This window comes from Giraffa tippelskirchi, chromosome 8, assembly GCF_054371585.1.
Source record: "Giraffa tippelskirchi isolate mGirTip1 chromosome 8, T2T-mGirTip1v1.2.pri, whole genome shotgun sequence".
Taxonomy (NCBI): Eukaryota; Metazoa; Chordata; class Mammalia; order Artiodactyla; family Giraffidae; genus Giraffa; species Giraffa tippelskirchi.
The window spans coordinates 3006730-3032615 of NC_137282.1; the positions used below are offsets into that span (position 1 = coordinate 3006730).

Here is a 25886-nt window from a genome sequence, read left to right on the forward strand (position 1 = left end):
CATTTGCAATGTTAGTTGACCATTAAACTATATTTTTCTAAAACTTAAATTTATTTTAAAACCATTCCAAGCGTAGAATTTTTCTTCTATGAAATCAGTGAAGCCATTTAAATTGTTTTTTTCCTACTTTTCAGTTTTTCTTTTAGTATTACCAATTGTCATCAGTTCCAGACACTCTAGAGGGTTCTGTAAAATATTTCTTGTGGGAATAGTTTCCTCACACTCTTTGAATTCATTTTTGGAGAAATTGTTCACGTAAAAATGATTGAGTATTACTTACTTGGTACAGGATAATATTTACTAAGAATATGGAGATTATATTCACATAGATATAGTTTTCTTTAGTTTGTTGGGTTTTTTTTTTTTGAAGTATATGATTTAGCAGACTCCCAGCGAGATTATTTATTTTAATCCTGTCTTTTAAAAAACTCTTTCTGGTTTATCTTTGTAGATGCTTTCTACTTTGAACAACCTTGCATTGAAAGGGTATGTAAAACTCAAATTTACTGTTACTGTGGTTTTTCACATGTTATATATTAATAAAAATATTGTTATATCTTTACTTTTGGGATTCATGCTTATATATATCTAAATCACATCATTATCACATTTTAATAAATTAATAAGTAATATAAATATACAAGTTTGTATTTGTATATATGAAAAAGTGAAAAGTGTGAAAGTGTTAGTTGCTCAGTCATGTCTGACTCTTTGCAACCCCATAGACTGTAGTAGTCGTGAATGTCGGGGAGCCTGGTATGCGGCAGTCCATGGGGTCACAAAGAGTTGGACCTGACTTAGCGACTGAACAAAAACAATGGGAATTATATTCAGTATATTGTAATAACCTGGAATGGAATATAGTTTGAAAAATATCTGAATCATTGTGCTATACACCTGAAAATAACACAATATTATAAATCAACTGTAATTCATTTTAAAAAACTTTGGTTATTTGGGTTCCTGGGGTTACCTGTAGGACACTGGTCATTTTATTTCTTTTAATTTTTATTTTTCCCTTTTTTGCCTTTTTATTTTGAAATAATTTCAGGGTTATGGGACGTTGCAAGAATAGGAAAAATAATTTTTATTTACCCTTCGATCACATTCCCCAAATGTTGAAGCTTTACCACATTTACTTAATTATTCTTTCTCTCTTTCTACAAACACACAGACAAGCTTTTGTTTTGTTTTGCCTTGTGTTTTTGGCTGGTCTGTTTGAAATCTAGTTATAGATGTGGTGCCTTTTTACCTCTAAATAAGTTGACATATATTTCCTAAAAACCAAGGTATACTTTTATATAATCAGAGTACACTTGTAATCATAAGGGTATTACATCAATATACGTATTACTATCTAGTCTACAAACCTTGTGTAAATGTCATCAGTTGCCCCCATAGGAGACACTGTGCCGCCTCCTCTGAGTTACTGCTGCCCAAACACATAACACAGCTCTGACCACAGAGAAATGGCGCACACAGCCCTGTGGAGGAGGTTCTGCAAGGTGACTGGTCTCCCTGTTACATAAGTGCCGCTGTGTTAAGAAGACTGAAGAACCAGCCAGGTTAAGGAGACTGAAATGACAGGAAAGGAGAATAATGGCTTGTTAGCGTAGACCGTGTCTTAGACTGGGAGCGGGAAGGGTCGTGTGTGTGTGTGTGTGTGTGTGTGTGTGTGTGTGTGTGTGTTCTGTAAACTGTAAATGTCATTATTGGGACAGCTATATTCTTTAAATACTAGTTTCATAATAGTCTAAAACAGATTTATAATCTACATGAAATGAAACTTTAGGAATGAGAACTTTATCTTGGCTGTATTAACACAGTAAGAGCTCATCAAAATTTTTATGGGCTATCTATGAGATGCTATGTCCAGGGATGTTGAAAAGATTTAGAAATATGATCAGTGTCCCAAGGAGACATAAAATCTCAGCGTTTTTTTTTTCAGCCTATGCCTCTCTTGGACAAATAACCAAAACACATGCCCTCTTTAATTTAAAATCTCAAAATAAACTAAACTCAGGTATTCTCTACCATGTGAGTCTGTTTGCTTCCTGAGTTTGTGTAATGAAGGATGCCTCATTATTTATTAGATACGTTTGATCCCCGGCTTGAATAGCAAAGGAAAACAGCTCCACCTTAAACATTTTGTCACATTTCCCGAGTTTGGATAGTGTGGCTTTACTTACGGAGAATTTAGACTGTAAGGGATATGTGTATCGCATCTTAAAGTAATAAAACTGTAATAGATGGAATGAAATGGTGATTTAAGACAATATTTTACCCCTCCATCGCTGCTGTACCCTGTACCCTTTGAATATAAGGATATTCCACAAGGATATGTATTCCTCTCTAAAAATAACTGTCACAGAAATTTAATAACTAGATTATGGTAATAACTTAATGTTCTGTTTGTGCTGACTTTCTGTTGTTTATATACATATGCACATAAGTGAAATGGTTTAGCAAGTAGATTAAAATGTGGGATATGAAAGGAATTAGAGGACTTGATCCACATAACAATAGTACTACAGTTGTTAAAAGATAAGGTCTGTAACTGGTTATGCTAAGACCAATGGCAGAGTAGAAAGCCCTTTTTTGACATAAGCCTTAATAATGCAGACTAGTGAATAATAGATAATATTCTGCTAACATGTAATCAGTTCGTTCAACAACTCGAGTACCTAATAAATGCCCGACTCCGTGTGGACTGTCTGCGTGGGGCCTGGCCATGTGAAAACTGGACTCTGGTGGAGTTCTCTACGCGCAAGAGGCGGTGTTTGTGGGCTGGAGACAGGGCTTCAGGGTGCATCTGGCTCTTGCACTTACAGGCCACTTGAACTTGGGCGAACTGTTAAACTCTCTGTGTCCCCGCTCCTTCGTGTGCTTAGTGAAGGAGAGAAGGCAGAGAATTCTAAGAGCATCTACCTTGTGGGGTTTTGTGAGTATTAAACAAACAAGTTGTATGAAGGGCTTGGAAAAATGCCTAGTATAATAAACGTCAGTTATTTTTATTTTTTTAACGTGAAGACTGATAGAAACAATTACATCTTAGAGGAACCTTGGCCTGGTCTGGAGGGGATGTCCCTTGCGGCCTGAGAAGTGCTGGCTGACTGCATAGGGAAAGAGTCCCAGGCTGAGAACAGCAGGCGTGGCGGCCTGGAGGAAGCCAAGGCAGAGGAAGGCGGGGACCCGGACCGGCTGCATGTCCTATGGCCTCGGAAAGCCTTCAGAAGGGTGGTTTTAAGCAAGGAAGTTTCCCATCTTAAAAGGATCATTGTGCACGCATTCTGAAAAACACTTGGGGCACACTGTTGACAAGGAGGAAGGTGGGAGCTGGGAGCAAGGTGGGAGGTGGGTAGATCAAAATATACGCGGGTCATCAAATAACATGACTCCGTGTTTTACTGGATGTGAGGATGAGGGAGAAGAAATGCCAACGCAGGCTCCTAGGGTATCGGTTAGAAGAGAATATGTGCAGGTGGGTTCCGAGAGCCGAGGGCTGCTCTGTTGTAAAAAGAGGCTGAGGGTGTCGTGTGGGGTTTGCCGATAATATTGAGCAGTGATTCTCAAGGTGTGGTCCCTGGGCCGGCAGCACCCCCTACCCCCTGGGCACTTGTTAGAAATATGAATTATCCAGCCCTACCCTGGACTGACTGAGTCAGAAATGCTGGATGAGAGGCCCTCCAGTGTGTGTTTTAACAGGCCCTCAGATGATTCACATGGCTCTGATGCCTGGGAAAAATGGAGATCACCGTTCTCAGAGGCACAGGGGAAAGGTTTAGGAGGAGAGACAGGTGCATGTCAGAGCCGAGGACCTGACTGGTTTTGTGGATGACAGTACTTCGGGGCAGAGAGCCGGCAAACTGTAGCCAGTACGACAGGTCGAGTCCACCGGCTGTTTTGGAAGAGTCCACCACCCAAGAATGGCTTTATTGGTTTCTGTTGTTGAAGTGGGCTTCCCAGGTGGTGCTAGTGGTAAAGAACCCACTTCCCAATGCCTGGGACGTGGGTTTGATCCCTGGGTCGGGAAGATCCCCTAGAGAAGGAGATGGCAACCTGCTCCAGTACTCTTGCCTGGAGAATTCCATGGACAGAGGAGCCTTGTGGGCTACAGTCCGTGGGGATAAACTTGGGATGTAGGGTTCCTCAGCACCATCTGTTTTTTTGCCAAAGTAGTCGCTGTGTTTTGGAATGTCTGATCTTGTGGTCTTGGTCTTTCTGCTCTGTCCAGCTTTGGGGATGGATGGCGCATCACCAAGAACCTAAGAATACAGGTCTTAGGAGAGACGTGGTAGTGACAGCGTCAGAGTTGGAAAGTTCAGGAGACTTTTTCCCTTTACACTCATGGAGAACTTGGTGTAAAATGTCTGTTTAAAGGGATATGTGCTAAGTGAACATTTTCAGCTCACCTCTATATTTTTGTCAAAATGGCATTTCCCTAGTTTCATTTTTTTATTTCTTTACCAGTAGAATAAATCTTCTGCAAATTATTGGAAATGCCATCGTTTCTGCCAGGAGAATTCAAGAAATTCTGAAGGAAAAATAACGCCTTAATGTTGATAATGCATCTTATTTCTGGATTTAAACCTTGAAATCAGGTCTCAGAAACACAAACTTCATAGTAAATACTTCATTGTTAGTGTAATTATGAGAAAACTCGTAGAACATATACTTTTTCTTCTTAGAAGTTACAGCTACATATGATGCACTCAGAAATAAAATGCAAACTAAAAATTTAGCAATGTAAAGGCCAATTCAAATTATTTACAAAATTATGTGCACAATTCATGGGCTTCCCAAGTAGCTCAGTGTAAAGAATCTGCCTGCAATGCAGGAGACCCAGGTTCAATCCCTGGGTCGGGAAGATCCCCTGGAGGAGGGCATGGCGACCCACTCCAGTATTCTTGCCTGGAGAATCCCATGGACAGAGGAGCCTGGCGGGCTACAGTCCACGGGGTCACACAGAGTCAGATACAACTTAGTGACTAAACCACCACCATTTCCATTATGAAATATGTTTATTTATGTTAACATTTGCTAGTGTGAAAGTGGGGGAAAAAATCCTTATAGACCATTTGTGGGCTCTTTCTCGCTTTGCTGAAGCACTCGCATCCTCCTTTGGCACTTGAGAATTACACTCCTTCCTCTGCTGCACAGCAGGTTGCTTTGATTACTCCCTTCTCTTGAACATTCTAATATTTCAGAGCATGAAAACGGCAACACATTCCTGTCTGAACTATTATCATTCCATTGATCAAACAAAATGCTGCTGATGAGATTTTATGAAGCCCTGTTAATGTAGTTTTGCAGAGATTCTGAGCTTTTATTTTGCAAAATAGATTTGCCAGAATACCGAAGTCAGGAAACCCTGTATCTGTTATAAAGACATGTAAACGTTCCTACAGATTAGAATTCTTGGCTAATCTCTTTGCCTAACAAACCACACGTAGTCATAAAAGAAAACAGAAAGCAATCAAGTGAGCCGTTTAATGTATAGATGAGGAAAAACAACAGAGGGTGACTTGATGCGTCCTGTGGATGGGAGCCTGTGGCCGGCAGGCAGCTCACTCTCAAAGTTCTTCCTGAAATCTGCAGGTGGACACACACGTCCGTGTGAGTGTGTGTGTGTGTGTGTGTGTGTGTGTGTGTGTGTCCTTCCGAAACCCTTCTTCCATGATCCCCTGCCTTTCAGTACTGCAGTTAGGTACAAAAATTCACTTACTGTCAACTCACATAGAAAACCAAATCCTATCAAATTGTATCAAGTTGGCCAAGAAGCTTGTTCAGGTTTCCTTAAATGTTCTGGGAAAACCCAAAAGAACCTTTTGGCCAATCCAATGTTGACCTTTAAACCCTCAGATCCCTTTTTTTCACCCTGAGATTTCCTTCCTTCCCCCTCCCTCCCCTTCTCCCTCCTCTCCTGCTTCTGCTGGTACTTGGGACTCGTTCCGGGTGCAAGAGACACAGCTGTGAACAACCTCTGAAGAGACACGTCCCTCACCCTGTATCTAATGTGGCCGGACAGGTAGTCCTCAAAGGACAGCTGAGGCAGAGGGGAGCAGACGCACCTTGTGCTCCGTCCACACGTAAAACCTGGGCTTCTGCTGGAGAAGGACTGTGTGCCCGCAGAGTGCATGGTTAGGGAGGCCTCTCAGGAGGTGATGGTTAAGCTGTGGCCTGGTGGCCTTAGAAGGAATATCATGTTAGTGTCTTTGGGGAGGACGTTCTGTGTAGAGAGGCTCGTGTAGAGCCTAAGGCAGGAATCAGGTCCCTGAAAGAAGACCGGGTGGCTGGAAAGTGTGGTGAAAAGATGGTGCAAGGTGAGCCTGGGGCGGTGAGCAGACGCTTTGCAGGCTGGGGAAGGAGTATGGAAGAAGTCCTCAAAGCAAGAAAAATGATGGTGGCAACCTCTGCATAGCGACTCACTTTACTCTGTGCCAAGGATTCCGCTTGGCATATTTTCATGTATTATCCAATTTAATTCTCGAAATTCTATGAGAAATACTGTTATCCTCATTTTTCAGATGAGAATACGGAGGCTCAGAGAGAGTTCATTAAGATCAAGTGTCTATGAAATGGAAACAAAGGAGCATTTTCTTTGCACCCTGGTCTAATGGGTTGCAAAGCCTGTGCTCTCAACTGCCCTGCTCTGGGGAATCTGTACTGTTCTTAGCTTTCCCCTCTTGTCCCCTTTATCAAAAAACGTTCTCCTTCTGCCATGCAGGTACTGGGATGTGGCGGAGAAGCCCTTGACACTCCCCTGAAACTGGCTTCCGGCCTTCCTGTATTTTATTTCTCCCCCTGCCACTCTAGGCCCCTTCCTTGGTAACCACCCTGTCTTTACTGGCAAAGAATATAAACTTAGAATAAGGTTAGGGCGTTCTGCAACAACCTCCAAGCAATGTCAGCCCCAGCACAGCGGTCCTGCTTGGGAACCTCCAGTGCTTCCAAATGAAGTGCACCAGCGATGGGCTAAAAAACCCACTCTAGCCAGAACGATTTTCAGATTTTTCTAGTTTCACTTAAACATGAATAATAGTTAAGGATCAGAATTGAGAACGTTTAGAAAATGCCTCGAGAACTTTAATCCGGGAGCTGATATTTTGTATTAGAATACATTAGGGACGTCCCTGGCGGTCCAGTGGATAGGAATCCGCCGGCCCGTGCAGGAGACACAGGTTCAATCCCTGACCCGGAGAGATGCCACGTGCCGGAGCCGCTGAACCTGTGCGCCGCAACTCTGAGCCTGCGCTCCGGGGCCCTTGAACCGCCAGACCAGACCCTTGCGCTGCAGCTGCTGAAGCCCACGCGCCCAGAGCCCCCGCCGCAGAGGGGAGCCCCCCACCCGGCAACAGAAAGGAGCCCCCGCACCCCGCAACAGAGGGGAGCCCCGCCCCCGCAACAGAGGGGAGCCCCGCCCCCGCAACAGAGGGGAGCCCCACACCCCGAAACGAGGGGAGCCCGAGCAGCACTGAAGACGCAGTGCAGCCAAAAATGAATGAATGAATAAATAAAAAATACGTTAGTTATTTTAGCCACAACGTCGTGAAGATTTTCAACCATATTATACAAACATACGTGTGTGTGGCTTCCTTTCATTAGATACAAAATAGAAAAACAACCGCATCTGACTTGTGTTCAGGTATATAGCTGCAGCGTCATTAGAATTACAGTATATGAAATAAGGTTCCTATTCTAGTTATGTGCTTTTAAATTGGCATCTATTAGCAGTAACACAAGGCACATTTTGATTTCAGTAATTTTCCAAGATACCTCCTTTCAGATCCAGCACTAGACGCCTCACTGCTGTGACTCCGCTGAAGGCCCAGAGGGGGCCTGCAGCCTCAAAGCGCTGCTGTTTGCACCCCAGTCCGTGGCGTGGTTGAGCCTGGCCCCCGTCGCCCTGCCTCGGGCTGGACAGGCTGCAGGCTGCCTGGGGACTGGGGCATGGGGGCCACGGGTGCACATCGGATGCTGCTTTTAGAAAGGCAGGGGAAGTGGCTGGCTGGCTGGCGGAGGGGGGGTTGGCTTATACTTACTCAGAATTAATAAGCAAAAATTCTTTCATAAAGCGAGGCAAAGATTACAAAGCAAAACTTAATGAAACTAAAATGAATTTAACCTCTTGAATCAATGTGATTATTTTTGTACAGTTATCACTTAATGCAGTACTCGATCTGCGCATTCAGGGAAATACCCATGGGCAGGATTTCATGGTCGTTGCGGCGATGGTCACAAGCAGATAAAAACCGCACCTCTCAAACATTTTCACTTTCACTTTCCTGGGATCTAATAAAATGAGTCTTGTGCCGTTCATTGCCAAGGCCCGATTTTAAAATCCAGCCTTGTGTTTTGTTCTGTTGTTTGTCAATTGTGGATGTCAAGTGATACAACGCTGTATCGAAAAGTTGTTGTTGACTCTGCACACAGGTTATAGGAGTAACGCTGCAGCCACACAACAGGGCTCTGTCATCAGCACATTGAGCCCTCCCGGTGACGCCATGTGATGAGTGCCATGGTAGAGTAGCAGTCACTTTAAAAATAGTCAGAGGACAAGCAAAAGCGCTCTGCTTACAGCAAGAGGAGACTCGACCCTGTCAACAACCAGAAAGCGGGCCGTCCACGTGTCTCTCATGATCGTCTGTCTGTGGATCTTTCTTTAGCCTCTCTCACCGCCGTCTCCTTATCTCTGTGGTTCTGTGCAGGGACTGAACGCAAAGTACTACTGACCGTATCTGAGAAACAAGCTCTGCCTGTAGTCTCTGGATTCCCTTTCTGTGATGTTCCTTTCTAAAGAGAATGATGTTGTATTACACACACCCAGGCATAATACACTTGTTTCTTTATAAACTCAGTAATAATGAGATTCTGCATGTTGAAATAACATATGATGAATATCTGTATTGGTGTCTATTGAACATTGGCTTTTTATGTGACTGCGGTAAGATTTGAACTGTGTAAACTAGTAAACTATTCTTCCTGCCCCCCCCCAACTCTGCATTCATCAAAAGTAAATGCCCAGATCAGTGGAGTGTTTCTGTAACAGGTGAGAATTACCTTAGACGCCTTCCCCATTGGATTCCCAGGTGGCGCCAGTGGTAAAGAACCTGCCTGCCAAATGCAGGCGATGAAGAGACCCGGCTTTGAGCCCTGGGTTGGGAAGATCCCCTGGAGAAGGGAATGGCAACCCACCCCACTATTCTTGCCTGGAGAATCCCATGGACAGAGGAGCCTGGTTGCCTACAGTCTGTGGGGTCGGAAAGAGTCGGACACGACTGAGCGCGCATAAACCGATTGTTCCTACATTAAGCTCTGAGTCTGTTTTTCTTGTTATTTGATGAATAGATCACTTGAATGGCTGTTAGAAATACAGCATCTGGAATTGAACAGGTCATGAGTGAAAACTGGCTACTGGTTTCCTTTTTTTTTTTAATTCTGTTTTATCAGTGTGTTCGTAGCAGTCCCAGGTAACCTTGTTTTGCAAAAATTTTTCTGAGGTCAGCATTCTTGGCAGTTTAAGAAGCAGATTTTAATGCTCTGTGCTTAAGATAATGGCCAACTTGAACACTCAGTTCAGTTCAGTCGCTCAGTCGTGTCCGACTCTGCGGCCCCAAGGACGGCAGCGTTAGCATTCCAGTATTTGTCAAACCTGTTATGTCTGTGGTCAGGACTCCTTTGGCAACGGGCAGAGGCACTTTGCCTGTAAATTCCCATCAGTTTTCTGTGCTGTCTAATCATATTAAATTGTGGATATTTTGAGTGCAAGAGAATCTGAGATACAAGTAGTTTACCACAGTCTGTCGCCCATTCTTCTAATTTAGTTCAGCCACCTTGTTAGTATTAGGAAATCTGGCTTGTATACTTTGACTCAGGTACTTCAGGTATTTAGGTATTTCTCTGATGTGAAATAAAGTGTGGACAGAGTTGATGCTGCTTATAACCAGGGTATTTTTGAGAAGTATAGCAATGGATTTCTCTATAATATCCTTGGGTTTATTTTTATTGAAAGTTTTATGGACGGTAAGTCACATGGTGTAGCATAAGATGCTAGGTGGATTTCAGCTTGAATTCCAAGTCTTTCTGCTCTGCACACTTGGTCAGGTCTGCTAACTCTCTGAGCGTTTGCATCCGTTTTTCAAAACGTGAGTGATATACCTACCTCGTTGAGCTGTGAGAATGGAATAGGGTTATGTGAAACGTCCAACACAGTGGCTGGTGCCTTTCTTAAAGTTCTGAAGTTCCAGGGCTTGTAAGTGGCGCATATCAGTCAAAAGTCAGGTCCTCTGACAGACGGAAATGGGTTTTCAGTCACAGCATGTGTTACCAGCTGGTAGAAAGTCTGGGTCCTGGCAGATGGTTATGCAGAGCTATAACATTTTCGGCTAGTTTTTCCCTGTAAAATTCTGTTAAGGACTTTTCTCGAGAATTCTAAACGCCAGTAAGAATTGGGTGAAAAGAAAGGAGAGGCACTGAGCGATGTCCAGGCTCTCGACTGGGGGCTGTTGACAGCGGCCCGTCCGGTGAGACACTGAACAGCCGAGGAAGACGAGGGAGGTCTGGAGAGACTGAGCTGAGCAGGAGGTACGTCAGCTTCCGCGCTTGATGTGGGTTAACTCCGCTTAGACGTTTGCAGTCCCCAAGATGCCTCATTTTGTTGCTGTTTAGTCGCTAAGTCCTGTCTGACTCTTTGTGACCCCGTGCACTGTAGCCCGCCAGGCTCCTCTGTCCATGGGATTCTCCAGGCCAGAACACTGCAGTAGGCAGCCACGGGGATCTTCCCCACCCAGGGATCGAACCCCCGTCTCCCACGTTGGCAGGCAGATTCTTCACTGCTGAGCCACCAGGCAAACCCATTTACGCATTTTAGGTATTCATAAATTTACATAATCTGTCAGTTGGAGACACCCTTTTATCTCCAACTCAAATCTAGATCAAAATAGCAGAAAATCATGGCAGTACTGTCCCTGATGTCACTCAAAATAACTTGACATTTTTATTGAGTTTCCCTTAACTAGTGCCACGTTAAAATCTCAGCCCTTCTGAAGGATACTTTACTCCATGAAGATCACTGAAGCTTGTTTTAAAGAATAAATGATAACAGTGACTTGAGTATAAAACAGGGTCACTTAGGAGTTTTACCTCAGCTGCCTGGAAGGTGGAACCAAATAGTCAAAGCTAGTGTTAGTCTTTCCAAGGTCATGCCATTCATAAAGATGTGGCAGTGTAGAGAACAGGGTGGACGTTCCTTAAGTAACTAAAAATAGAACTACCATGTGATCCAGCAATCCCACCCCTGAGCATAAATCCAGACAAATGTGGTGCAAAAGGATACACACGCCGCAGTGTTCACTGTAGCATGTCCACAGCGACCGAGACCCAGACGTACCCTACACATCCAAGGGTGGATGCATAAAGAAAACGCGGTCCGTGTATACAGTGGAGTGCTACTGAGCCATAAAAAGGAATGAATTCATACCATTTGCAGCAACATGAATGGACCTGGTGGAGAAGGCAATGGCACCCCAGTACTCTTGCCTGGAAAGTCCCATGGATGGAGGAGCCTGGTGGGCTGCGGTCCATGGGGTCGCTAAGAGTGGGCAAGACTGAGCGACTTCACTTTCACTTTTCACTTTCATGCATTGGAGAAGGAAATGGCAACCCGCTCCAGTGTTCTTGCCTGGAGAATCCCAAGGACGGGGGAGCCTGCAGGGCTGCCGTCTCTGGGGTCGCACAGAGTCAGACACGACTGAAGTGACTTAGCAGCAGCAGCAGCAGAATGGACCTGGGGATTATCATGCTAAGTGAAGTAAGTCAGACAGAGAAAGACAGTATCATATGATATTGTTTATGTGTGGAATCTTAAAAAAAAAATGACACAAATGAACTTATTTACAAAACAGACTCACAGACTCGGAGAATGAACTTATGCTCACCAGGGGAAAAGGGCGGGAGGGTGGGATAAACAGATACACACTTCTCTATTTAAAATAGAGAACCAGTGAGGACCTACTGTATAGCACAAGGAATTCTGCTCAATATTCTGTAATAACCTAAATGGAAAAAGACTGAAAAGAGCAGATATATGTAGATGTATAATTGATTCACTTTGCTGTGCGCCTAAAACTAAACAGCGTTGTTGACAACTACACTCCAGTATAAAATAGAGAATTTGGCGTGCGTTTTCCAGTCTCCTCCTCCCGTCTTCCTTTTGCCGCCTTCCTTTCCTGATCTCCATCTGTGTTTCTTCCTTCTTTGTCGCTGTGAGGCGGCCTCCTGGGAAGGACAGGTCCTACCCCAGTTTCACATCCTGGCTCAGTCACTCACCACTTGTCTGATCTCAGACTGATCTTGTTCATTCTCTGAGCACGTGTCCATTTCCATATCTGAAAACTGGAGAGAAGAATGCCTAATTTAGGAGGTTACTGGAAAAAACGAGGAAACAGGTTTCAGGAACTCATTTAGGAAGTAGGAGGTTTTAATATTATTGTTGGCATCCGGTTGAAACCACAGAGTAACAAGGCATAATAAAGCACAAATAAATAAATGTGATGATTTATGGGTTGCTCAGAGTGCCTCAGGTGGCACTAGTGGTAAAGAACCCGCCTGCCAAGGCAGGAGATACAACAGACGAGGGTTCGATCCCTGGGTCGGGAAGATCCCCTGGAGGAGGAAATGGCAGCCCACTCCAGCATTCTCACCTGGAGAATCCCATGGACAGAGAAGCCTGGCGGGCTGCAGTCCATGGAGTTACAAAGAGTCGGACACGACTGAAGGGACTTAGCGTGCATGCGTGGGTTGCTAAATAAAAGTTTTTGGTTAAAGAGAAGGTCGAAACTAACCATTAAAATGAGTTTTCTAAAAATTATCTGTGGAGTTATCCACTAACCCTGTCTTCCAACACCATGATAATTGAGTTGACTGTAAGAAAGACGGAATAAGGAAGCAGTTCTCCTGCCAACTTAGAGAAAATGTGCGTGCCCAGAGGCAGGCTTGTCCAGCCTTATTGGAGGCAATACTTTAAAACCCAGCCAGCACTACTTGAGACTTCCCTGGTGATGAATTGCCTGCCAAACTCTGCCACCAAGCATTCCATTTAATTCACTTATCTCTCTTGGCATAGCTTCCTTACAAAGCCAGCACCCTCATAGGGGGAGAAAGGTCAGCAGGAAAGCCCATTCTAAATCTAAATCTTAAAGCAAGGCTACTCGGGATATTTTGAATTCACGGGCTATTTTCTCCCCAAACTCCTCAGTCATTTTGAAGACATAGTTTTTTTTTTCTTCAGTTTCACAAGCTAAAGATATTCTCCACAGGATGTCATCAAGATGGCGTATTCTTTGTTTTTCTCGGAAGAGCCCTGGCTGTCAGAATGGCCCAAAAAAGAGGACTTGCCGCTGTGCCCATGGCCCGTCCGCTCCCTCACACGCTCCTCCCCCCTCCAGGATCCTGTGTCCAGAAACGCCTGTGAGGCGTCTGGGGAGAGAACTTAAAGCCCCGGGGAGACCCGAGACGGTCTGCCTCACGCAAACGGCCGCGTTCTCTGCGTGTCTTGTCTTTGTGTCTGTGACCACAGCTCGGATCTCAGTGTCACGTATGTCAGGTTATGTCCTGACGTCTTGATGTCTTGATTAGCTGGAGGGATCTTTTTCAAAAAATTTAAACTTGAAATTGTGAAAATGTTCAAACACACACAAAAGTGGGGAATTAGACTCCAGACACCTGAGTGACTTCCGCTACCGTCAGTAATGGCTGGACTGTTTGGTCTCTCTCTCCTACACTTCTCCCACCTTTTGCGGTTGAGGGGTTTTTCTGTGTGTGGAGTGTTTTAGAAGAAAATGCCAGTCCTCGTATGATTAGACTCTAAGTTTATTTTCCCACAGAAAACCTGAAACTTTCAAGTCTTTGACCTATGCTTCCCTTCACCTCCCCCCCTCCACCACCTTGGAAAGAATCGCCAGAAGTACAGAAATGTAAAAAATTGTTTCCCAGATATTTCTGGTTGTATCATAATCTTGCTTCAGCAGTGCTTTATTAGAAGTTTCTAAAACCCCAGGTGGGTATGGGAAGCTTCTGAAATTAACGCGGGCATTGGTATGTGTGCGTATTTGTAGCGTTTTGTTTTGTTTTGTTGTTTTTCATGGTGGGGAGTCAAGTGATCCATTTCATTAATGTCTGGAAGCAGGCTCTGGCTGGGAGGTTTGAGCCCGGGCAGAAAGTGTACAGGTCAGGCGCCAGCTGATCCTGGGCCTGCGTGAGTGGAGGTGCTCTGCAGTCTACGCTTGACAGACGGTCTGCCAACGCGCTCTAGCGCAGCAAGATGGTGTCTTTGTGAGGCAGCACTGAAATAGTTCTGCTCACCATTCTGTACTTAGTGAGACAGAGCCACTGGGAAAAGACTTATAAAGAAATGCTGTCCACACATTTTTTTGGGAAAAGATTATTTAAAGCTAGATAGGTTACGTGTCTGTGGCCCCAAGATCAAGTTGTCAGTCTCTTCCGGTGTCTGTAAGGAGATTCAGCTTTTCTCTTTTTTGTGCTCATGAAGTGTTTTCAAAGGAAGGCCGTTTAGTGTTAGCTTGGGCTGGATATGTCCTCTTTCGGAGAAGCCCCGGGCGGCGGAACCTCTGGAGCCGCCGGCCGCCCTCCACCGGGCGAGGCTCAGGTCTGAGAGGGGCCGCCCCCGTGGCCGCCTCTCGGGGGCCAGGTCCTCAGGCTGAGACGCGCAGAACCGGGATTGGAAATGCACGTCTCCCCGTTGAACCCCAGAAGTGGACCTCAGAAGGCGTGTTTTGATGACAGTGAAAGCTGCCCACTGGAGCAGAACCAGCCGGGTCTCCCGGCCGGCGTCTGAGAGCCATGGTTCACAGCGACGCCCCGAGTTTGGACGATACTGCAGTTTCGTCGTCTTTTCCTTCGAGAGCGCGCTCGCTACTTGGAACATGCTTGTCAGGTTTGTGGTTTCGCTTTACCTGGATGGAGTATCGGGTGAGCAGCGGCATAGGGTTGTGTTGGTTCGTGATGCCTCCCCTCAGGGACTGTACACGAACACCCTCAGGAATCGGTGTGGGTTTTCATGGTGCCGCGTGTCCCCATCCGCAGGCAGTGGTTAGGGCTGAGGAGCCCCAGCCCCGGGACAGAGCAGCGGGCAGCATGCCTCATGGCGCCTCATGGTTAGGAAGGGTGGTCCTGACGGTTTTGTCTGCTGGGCGGGTGTTCCCAGCCCTGGCTGTGTGCTTTCTCCAGGGTGATGGAAGGTGTGTACCCCTGCTGTGTCGGCCTGAGGATGAGTGCAGGCCGATGAGCGTGCAGGGACCAGGGCACCGCGTGTCTGCTGCACCTTTAAACACTCAGCGCAGCATCGCTGATGCGGGGAAAGCGCAGCAGAGAGAGTTACACAGCTTGACTACTAGAAACCCGTGTGGGTCACGGAAGGAGAGGGTGCACGTAAAAGATGGGAAAACGGAAGTATACAGAGTTAATGTGAATCCTGGTCAGTGCACCCTGTGAAGGTATGTGTGGATAACACGAACCCAGGGCAGATCACACGTCCCCTACTCGCAGGGCATTTAGATGTAGCGTGAAGTGTAGACTAGGAGCACGCAATTATGTTTATGTTAGTGTGCACGCTAGAGGTGTCTGTAAGCTACTTTGGCAGCAAGTGGTGAGCTGTGGCAAAAAAGAAGAGAAAATTCCTAAGGGAAAACGGAGAGTGAACAGACCATTCCTTCCTTCTGTTTCCCCTTTTTTTCCATCTCCCCCTTCTTACCGCCCCTGGAACTCGCATACGGTTTCTCAGTTTTAGTAAGTTTGGTGAGCAAATCAAAGAGCATGCTTGCGGCAGAGCAGTGTGTTCTGAAGGGTCAAGTGCCAATACCTCACAGACCAGGAACTCGGGAGCAGGCGAACTGTCCCAGCTCGGGGAAACCCAGGAGTCAGGCAGCAAAGTGTCTCCTGCAGGTGCAGCCCCGGAAGAAGGTGTCTCAGCCTCTGCCCTGCACACGGCGGGTACGGTCAGCGCGGTCCACGCCTCCCGAGGGGCATCACCTGCGGCTGGGAGGACGGGGCCCGGCGGGGTCCAGCAGGCCCGGGCTCTGCTCTGGATGCACCGGGGCTGCTGGTCTCTGGCCCGGCGCTCCTGGGAGAGCGAGCCTCCCGCCCTCTGATCCCCGAGGAGGAAGGTGAACCTCTCCTGTTTTCTCCCTTGGAGATTCGGGGTGATCCCGGGCCTCACCAGCATGTCTGTTGGTTATTGAGGGCATCCTGGGAACAGTTGGGGGTTCCCTGGTAGCTCAGCTGGTAAAGAATCTGCCTGCAATGTGGAAAACCTGGGTTTGATGCCTGGGTTGGGAAGATCCCCTGGAGAAGGGAAAGGCTCCCCACTCCAGTGTTCTGGCCTGGAGAGTTCCTTGAACTGTATAGTCTATGGGGTCGCAAAGAGTCGGACACCACTGAGCGACTTTCACTTGACTTTCACTAGGAAGAGTTGGGAGGAAAAAAAGATTGAGGTCAAATTTATATTTGCTAAATTAAATTAAAAATTTTCAATATTACAACTTAGAAGTATGCCAGTAGTTTCTTCTATAATAATGTCTCAAAAGCATGATAGGAATGTCCTAGCTGTTTCCTTAATAGCGGTATTCTTTTAGGCAAGTTACTTAAGTTCTCTATTACACTTCCTTCCACCAGAAGACTGAGGCTGAGCATGAAGATTAGGCACTTAGTTCATGCACGCTGCCTTCCAAGGAGTCAGTGAGTGTTAGTTGTTGTTATAATTATATGCAGAACTTTAGTATTCATTAGTTTATAAAAAGCTTTAATGCATCTTTGTTAACCATGCGTTATTAAAATTAATAATTCTAATGAGAACAAAGTGAAATCACGGTTCTTTGTCTCTGTGTGTGTATGAATAATTAAAACTGTGCAAGCAGCACGTTTTCGTGACACTGAGGACCCCGTACATAGCTAACTTAGGTTCACGGAAGTGGCAAACCCTCCAGAGACAATGTGAAATTACCAATGATTATAATCACATGTTTAAGTGGGATAACTTTTAATGTATTTAAATGTTCCTAATATATATAACTGTTTCTAATGTAGATAAATGGCCTCTGTTAATAAAATGCATTGCAGTTGTTTATAATTTCCCTTCTCACTATCATAAAATTCATTTTCTGTGTTTTTAAAGAAAAGATTGTTATTCTTATTAAAAATCCTTTACCTTCTAAAGGAGCTTATTTGTACACTAGCTCACTTTGGAAGGATATAGTTTTATTTAGTAATAGAGGCAGCGGCAAGACTAAAGTGGTTTTAGAGAACTTTCAAAGGCAGGGTGCTCTCAGCTGATGTCTCTTGCTGGACGGTTTTGACAAGCTTCAAGTATCTAACCGCTCTATGCCAAGTCAGAGGTAGACGATCAGTAGAATTCCTGCTGGGTGAACAGTAAATTCAAACAGGAAGACTGGAATATTGATTCCTCAAGATGTTTAGAAAATGCAGTTCAATTAAGTTAAATTTGGATGCCTATTTCTACCATAGGAAAGACTGCAGAGACAATTCTTTTCCCCTCACACCTTCATTCAAGTACACTTATAACATGGTGTTCGGGTGCAGTGATTCCTCAAGATGTTTAGAAAATGCAGTTCAATTAAGTTAAATTTGGATGCCTATTTCTACCATAGGAAAGACTGCAGAGACAATTCTTTTCCCCTCACACCTTCATTCAAGTACACTTATAACATGGTGTTCGGGTGCAGTGATTCTCAAGGTATGGTCCAGTCCCCAGAATCAGCATCACTTCGGAACTTGTTAACAATATTCAACCTCCCATCCCTCCCCTTACTTAGAGAATCAGAAACTCTGGTCTGGAAGCCCAGAAACCTGTGTTTTAACAACCCTTCCAGGTAATTCTGATGCAACCGAAACTTGAGTATCATTGCTCTTTATCATGCTGGCTCTTGGCAATTCGATGGAAATTTTAAGGAAAAGCTGAAAAACTAGGTAAAGTATTGTCGAGATGCTTATTGAAAAAATATAAACTTCAGCTCATCACGTGATAAACATTAAGCAAAAATTTCCCTTCAGCTTTGTAACAGAAACAGATAAGTGTTTCAAGCCACTAATAAGACACTCATATCATACTGATTTCTGCAGTAGTATGGCTAATATCCCTTTGGTTGTAACTTTTCCTAACACTATTTTAAGTCTCCACCTTTCCTTAGGGGAAAGACTGAAAGTTTTAAATTTCAAGTTCCAGCTGTAGTCATTAAGGTCAGGCCAGCCTCATCACTTGGTAACCTCCCCGCCTCCCGCTTGCCTCACCTCCCCGAGACTCAGTCAGTCTGAATGAATTGACTGCCCTCAACTTCCAAGGTCCTCCATCACCTTCTGGCACAAGAGATGCAGTCACCTCTGTCTGGAAGCACCCTCTTCCCCAGCTCTTCACCGTGACCTGCTCATTCTTGAGGTTTAGCTTCGACGTCTCCTGAAGCAGGCTCCCCTTGCCGCCCCATCTGCTCACAGAGATCTGCACGCCGGGCGGTGCTGGCTCGTATGTTGCCCTTAGCCCGCGATGCACTGTGCACACACACCTCAGAGACCATGGGGCTGGGTCCCAGACCCCACAGTAACGCCGGTAACACAGTAAAGCAAGTCACATGAATTCTTTGGTTCCCCAGTGCATATGAAAGTCATGTTTACACAATACGGAGTCTGTTAGGTATGCAGTAGTGTTATATCTTTAAAAACAATGTGAGTACCTCATTTCAAAGTGTCCTATTGCTGAAAACGCTGAATGTGATGTTCAGTGAGGTGAGCCTTCAGTGAGGTGTAATCTTTTTGCTGGTGGAAAGTCTTGCCTCCGCGTTGGTGGCTGCTGGCTGATCAGGCTGCTCTGAAGGTTCGGGTGGCTGTGGCGATTTCTTAAAATGAGACGATTGACTCTGCCTTTTCTGAACGATTTCTGTGTAGCATTAAATGCTATTTGACAGCATTTTACCCACATTAGAACTTCTTTCAAAATTGAAGTCAATCCTCTCAAACCCTGCTGCTGCCTTATCAGCTAAATTTATTCAATACTTTAAATCCTTCGTCATTTCAACAGTCTTCACCACATCTTCACCGACAGTTTCCATCTCAAGAAACCTTTTTGTTTGCTCATCTGTAAGAAGCAGCGCCTCACTAGTGCGAGTTCTAGCTGAGATTCCAGCAGTTCAGTCACATCTCCAGGCTCTACTTATAATTCTAGTTGTGCTGTTTTCACCACATCTGCAACATTACTTACTCCACTGAAGTCTTGTACCCCTCAAAGTCATCCATGAGGGTTAGACTCAGCTTCTTCCAAACTCCCGTTCACAAATGTTCTTAACAGCATCTAGAATGGTGAATCCTTTCTAGAGGTTTTCAACTGGCTTTGTTCAGATCCATCAGAGGAGTCACTATCTATGGCAGCTATAGCTTTATGAAATGTATTTCTTAAATAATAAGATTTGAAAGTCAGAACTACTCCTTGATCCATGGGCTCCAGGATGGAAGTTGTCAGGCGGTGTGAACACAACTTGATCTCCTACGTGTCCATCAGAACTCTTGGGTGACCAGGTGCCTTGTCAGTCATGTTTCAAAAGGAATCTTTTTTCTGAGCAGTATGTCTCGACAGTGGGCTTAAAATATTCAGGAAAGCGTTTTGTGAACAGATGTATGTGCTGTCATCAGGCTTTGTCGTTCGTTTCTAGAGCACAGGCAGAGTAGATTTAGCATCATTCCTAAGGGCCCCAGGCTTCAACTTAGAGTCACTAGATGCATTAACACCTGACAAGAGAGCCAGCCTGTCCTTTGAAGTTTTGACTCTAGGCTTTGACTCTAGGCATTGACCCCAGGCATGGACTCTAGGCTTTGACTCTAGGCACTGACTCTAGGCATGGACTCTAGGCTTTGACTTTAGGCACTGACTCTAGGCATGGACTCTAGGCTTTGACTCTAGGCACTGACTCTAGGCTTTGACTTTAGGCACTGACTCTAGGCATGGACTCTAGGCTTTGACTCTAGGCACTGACTCTAGGCTTTGACTTTGGGCACTGACTCTAGGCATGGACTCTAGGCTTTGACTCTAGGCACTGACTCTAGGCTTTGACTGTAGGCACTGACTCTAGGCATGGACTCTAGGCTTTGACTCTAGGCACTGACTCTAGGCTTTGACTCTAGGCACTGACTCTAGGCACGGACTCTAGGCACGGACTGTAGGCATGGACTTTAGGCTTTGACTCTAGGCACTGACTCTAGGCTTTGACTCTAGGCACTGACTCTAGGCATGGACTCTAGGCTTTGACTCTAGGCACTGACTCTAGGCATGGACTCTAGGCTTTGACTCTAGGCACTGACTCTAGGCTTTGACTCTAGGCACAGACTGTAGGCATGGACTCTAGGCTTTGACTCTAGGCACGGACTCTAGGCTTTGACTCTAGGCACGGACTCTAGGCATGGACTCTAGGCACGGACTCTAGGCATGGACTCTAGGCATGGACTCTAGACTTTGACTCTAGGCACTGACCCTAGGCATTGACCCTAGGCATGGACTCTAGGCATGGACTCTAGGCACTGACTCTAGGCTTTGACTCTAGGCTTTGACTTTTCCTCTCTGGCTATGAAAGTCCTAGATGGCTTCTTGTTTAAATATAAGGCTGTCTCATCTACATTGAAAAATCTCTTGTTTAGTGTGGTCACTTTCATGAATTATCTCGGCTAGATATCCTGGATAACTTGCTGCAGCTTCTACATCAGCATTTGCTGCTTCACCTTGTACTTTATTTTATGGGGACAGCTTCTTTCCTTCAACCTCACGAACCAACCTCTGCTGGCTTCAGACTTTTCTTCTGCCACAGATCACTGTCACAAAATAATCATGAGAAACTTCAGAATATCACAAGAATTAAAAAACTGCGACACAGAGACATGAAGTGAGCAAATGCTGTTTGAAAACCAGTGCTGATAGGCTGACTCAGTGCAGGGGGATCAGTGTATTAACTGTCAAGGAAAGTACTCAAGTACAGACTTTGCTCAGCTTCCAAAGGTTATGAGCTAGGTGTTGCCATGTATTTTCCAAGTTAAATTTCATAATGGGGATTTATTTTTATTGTTTGGCAAAAGAAAGGGGTTCAATGACTCAGTGTCAGTGGCTCAAGAAATAGTGGATTAGCCATTAAAAAAAAAAGAACAAACCTGCATCCAGGTAGATGACCCAAATAGGCAGATGAATTCGATCATCACCTCCTTGTGTTATGATTAAAGCTGATCTAAAGGTACCTGTTCTTATACAAATAATGATTATTGGATATATTCCTATAGGAATTTGGCAGTTCGTCTTGGAAGGATAATATTTAACCTCTGCTGCTGTTTTACCATAAATTTCGTTTCATTTGTGTTTTAAACCTGAAATATTTTAAATTAACCATAGCACATACTGACAGAAGAATCAGAAAACCCTGATATCCATATCTGGTTGGTCAGATTGGCAGAGATTAAAGAGGCAAAACTCAGCTTATCAAGGATGTGGGGGTATAGGCAGCATCATGTGCGGTTGGTGAAGCTGTAAATGTATATTTCTTATTTCCATATATATATATATATATATACACATATATGTATGTGTGTGTGTATATATAGTCAAAGCTATGGTTTTTCCAGTAGTCATGTATGGATGTGAGAGTTGGACCATAAAGAAAGCTGAGCGCCACAGAATTGATGCTTTTGAACTGTGGTGTTGGAGAAGACTCTTGAGAGTCCCTTGGACTCCAAGGAGATCTAACTAGTCTATCCTAAAGGAAATCAGTCCTGAATATTCATTAGAAGGACTAATGCTGAAGCAGAAACTCCAATACTTTGGCCATCTGTTGGGAAGAACTGATTCATTTAAAAAGACCCTGATGTTGGGAAAGACTGAAGGCGGGAGGAGAAGGGGGCGACAGAAGATGAGATGGTTGGATGATTTCACCAACTCAATGGACTTGAGTTTCAGCAAGCTCCAGGAGTTGGTGATGGACAGGGAATCCTGGCGTGCTGTAGTCCATGGGGTTGCAAAGAGTCGGACACGATTGAGCAACTGAACTGACATATATTTAAATGCTACAGAAGGTAGCACTCTTCGTATAAATGCTATCAGGGGGAGAGTACTAAACTTTAGGTCCCAAGATTTAAGAAGTCACTCTCCATGTTTAAGCCTTTGACTGTGCAGATCACAATAAACTGTGGAAAATTCTGAAAGAGATGGGAATACCAGACCATCTTACCTGTCTCTTGAGAAACCTGTATGCAGGTCAGGAAGCAACAGTTGGAACTGGACATGGAACAACAGACTGGTTCCAAATAGGAAAAGGAGGACGTCAAGGCTGCATATTGTCACCCTGCTTATTTAACTTATATGCAGACTACATCATGAGAAACACTGGGCTGGAAGAAGCATAAGCTGGAATCAAGATTGCCGGGAGAAATATCAATAACCTCAGATATGCAGATGACACCACCCTTATGGCAGAAAGTGAAGAAGAACTAAAGAGCCTCTTGATGAAAGTGAAAGAAGAGAGTGAAAAAGTTGGCTTAAAGCTCAACATTCAGAAAACTAAGATCATGGCATCTGGTCCCATCACTTCATGGGAAATAGATGGGGAAACAGTGGAAACAGTGTCAGACTTTATTTTTGGGGGCTCCAAAATCACTGCTGATGGTGATTGCAGCCATGAAATTAAATGACGCTTACTCCTTGGAAGGAAGGTTATGGCCACCCGAGACAGCATATTTAAAAGCAGAGACATTACTTTGCCAACAGAAGTCCGTCTAGTCAAGGCTATGGTTTTTCCAGTGGTCATGTATGGATGTGAGAGTTGGACGGTGAAGAAAGCTGAGCGCCACAGAATTGATGCTTTTGAACTGTGGTGTTGGAGAAGACTCTTGAGAGTCCCTTGGACTCCAAGGAGATCCAACCAGTCTATCCTAAAGGAAATCAGTCCTGAATATTCATTGGAAGGACTGATGCTGAAGCTGAAACTCCAATACTTTGGCCACCTCATGCGAAGAGTTGACTCATTGGAAAAGACCCTAATGCTGGGTAGGATTGGGGGCAGGAGGAGAAGGGGACGACAGAGGATGAGATGGTTGGGTGGCATCACTGACTCGATGGACATGGGTTTGGGTAGACTCCGGGAGTTGGTGATGGACAGAGAGGCCTGGCGTGCTGCATTTCATGGGGTCACAAAGAGTCGGACACGACTGAGCGACTGAACTGAACTGAACTCCATGTTTAAAATTACCAGTTAACTTACGAGGAGCGTACAAAGTGCTTGGTATAATATTCTCTTTGAATTAGTGTGCTGTGTTGTAAAGAACATAAATTAGGGAGAAAAAAGCGAGTTTATATATATATATGGAAGGATTTGCTTACTGTGTTAAGTAAATGGAGGGAAGTGAATTACGTAGCTATATGTTACTTAAGCAAAGGAAACATTTTGGAAGGATACATTAAAATAACAACAGACTTCTGGGAAGTCATTGCGTGGAGTAGCATGTGAAAGTCACTCAGTCATGTCCAACTCTTTGCGACCCCATGGACTATACAGTCCATGGAATTCTCCAGGCCAGAATACTGGAGTGGGTAGCCTTTCCCTCCTCCAAGGGATCTTCCCAGCCCACGGATCAAACTCAGGTCTCCTGCATTGCAGGTGGATTCTTTACCAGCTGAGCCACAAGGGAAGCCCTGTGGAGTAGTATAAAACTCAAATATTTTGAATTTGTGTGTGTTTTCCACACAGACTTCTAGTATAGTGGTTCTCAAACTTTGGTAACTCAGTAACTTGTCAGAGTTCTTGTTAAATATGTTTGTTAATAGCCCCAACCCCAAAGAATCTAATTTTTTTTTATTTTAATTTCTCTTTTTCTGGTTTTTAAATTAATTTTTAATTGGAGGATAAATGCTTCACAGTGGTGTGTTGGTTTCTGCCGTGCCGCAGCGTGAATCAGCCATAGCACACATGCATCCCCTCCCTCTTGAGGCTGCCTCCCAGCCCGCCCCACGCCGCCCGTCCAGGCCGCCGCAGAGTGCCGGGCTGAGCTCCCTGTGCTGTGCAGCACCTCCCCCGAGCTGTCTCGATGCATGGCAGTGTATGTCTGCCAGTCCTTCTCTCAACTCATCCCGCCCTCTCCTTCCCCCACCGGGTCCGCAAGTCCGTTGTCTACGTCTGTGTCTCTATCCTGCCCTGCAAAGAGGTTCATCAGTACCGTTTTCTAGATTCCATGTATATGTGTTATGTCCATTGACGGATGATTAAAGATGTGGTACTATATGCGGTGGAATATTACTCAGCCATAAAGAGGAACCAGTGAGGGTTAGTTGAACTGAGGTGGATCAACCTAGAGCCTGTTACAGAGAGTGAAGTCAGGAAGAGAATCTAACTTAGTGTGAGTCTGGAAACCACCCTGTCAGCAGCACTGCTGATTGTTTGTACAGTTTCCTCTTCCTTCCCCCTAGCATCTATATATGATACTACTAGAAAATTAGTAATAGCACATGTGATTGCTGTATATAGTTGTGCATATAACTAAAAAGTATTTACGTGTATGTAAGGCCTAGCCTCAGAGAATGCTAGGACTCCCTGAATGCTTTAGGAATGACACAATGCATGTTTTCTGCCAAACAGATATAAACTGCTAGAAACTCAGTCACGGTGTTTAGATTCTTTTGAATAAAGACTTCTGTTATCTGGAAAAAAAAAAAAAGGAGATGTTGAAAGCAGTAGAGCAATAAACAAAGATGAAGTAGAGTATATATTGTTTAATTCCATGAGAAGGTAAAAGAGATGTTCAAATTTATATCTCATTTTAATAGTCCGCATTCTAATGTGATAAAGGATGTATCTGTTTCATGTTATAAAACAAATACTAAACTCTGACTAGACAAATCGGAAGCTATTTAAGACTTGAATTTATTGCATTTTCCACTGAGATTAGGTTTTTTTTCCCCTTGATAACATGAAGCTTTTCCTGACTCTTAATTGGCTGTTTTCTTCTATCCTCCTTTTTTCTCTTCTCTGTGCCAAATTTTAGTTTAATACAGCATCTGACCTCTGTGGTTTGAAAAAACAAATTTGTATAAAACTATATTAGAATGTAGTAAAATCATGTTTTACTACCTCAAGAATTATTTGATACAGATCTTCTTTTATAAATTAAAACATGTTGCAAAGAAGTTAAATGTTGGATGAAATAATACTGATGTGTGTATTATATGAGAATTATATCAGCAACAGGTAACGTTGAGGGACTGTTCTGTGCTACACATTTATCCAACTCAGTTTGATCATTCATATTTTTTTCAGGTTCTTTTGGTGATTGTCACAGCCTTGCTTCAGGTGAACTGAGAAATCAGACCAAATTTTGCCCTATGTGCAAACCTCTGCTGTCAAGCAGACACAAAAATAATCATAGACCCCTTTTTCAAGTGAAGTCTCTGCTTTGTTGTTTTAAACATGCACAGACAAGCCCAAAGGCAGGAAAATATCATTCTCATGGTGGGATTAGCTAACTTTCTGGTCTGATCAGGCATCAGAATACTGTACTGAGTTGAGAAGGGTGTTTGGTGCACGAGCAAGGTGATCATGACCTTGCTTGCGACTCAGAATGAGTTAGACTGTGGGACTCGCCTGAGGACCCACTTCATTCAGGCAGAGGTGGAGAAGCCTGGCTGCTACTTCTGACAGTCACATATTTCGGACACTGTTTATTTCCCCGGTGAAATTTATTGCTAGCGTCGTTGTTGCGCAGAGATGGGAGGTGCAGGTGAGATACTGGCTGCGAGGAAAGACACTGGGTCCAGCTGCGTCTGGAGTTAAAGTCTTGAGTAAAGG

The 25886-nt window shown here is 44.5% G+C and overlaps 1 protein-coding gene across 3 annotated transcripts in view; it reads left to right on the forward strand.

The window, feature by feature from the left end:
- The window catches only part of LOC145517812 (ubiquitin-conjugating enzyme E2 E2), a 362107-nt gene that overhangs the window by 166250 nt on the left and 169971 nt on the right, over positions 1–25886 (forward strand). The window contains exon 4 of one of the 3 annotated variants that reach the window (XM_081520991.1): positions 452–486. The exons of the other annotated variants lie outside the window; for them this stretch is intronic. Coding sequence (XP_081377117.1) covers positions 452–486 — 35 coding nt within the window. The remainder of the gene's footprint in view (positions 1–451; positions 487–25886) is intronic. 3 annotated transcript variants of the gene reach the window in all.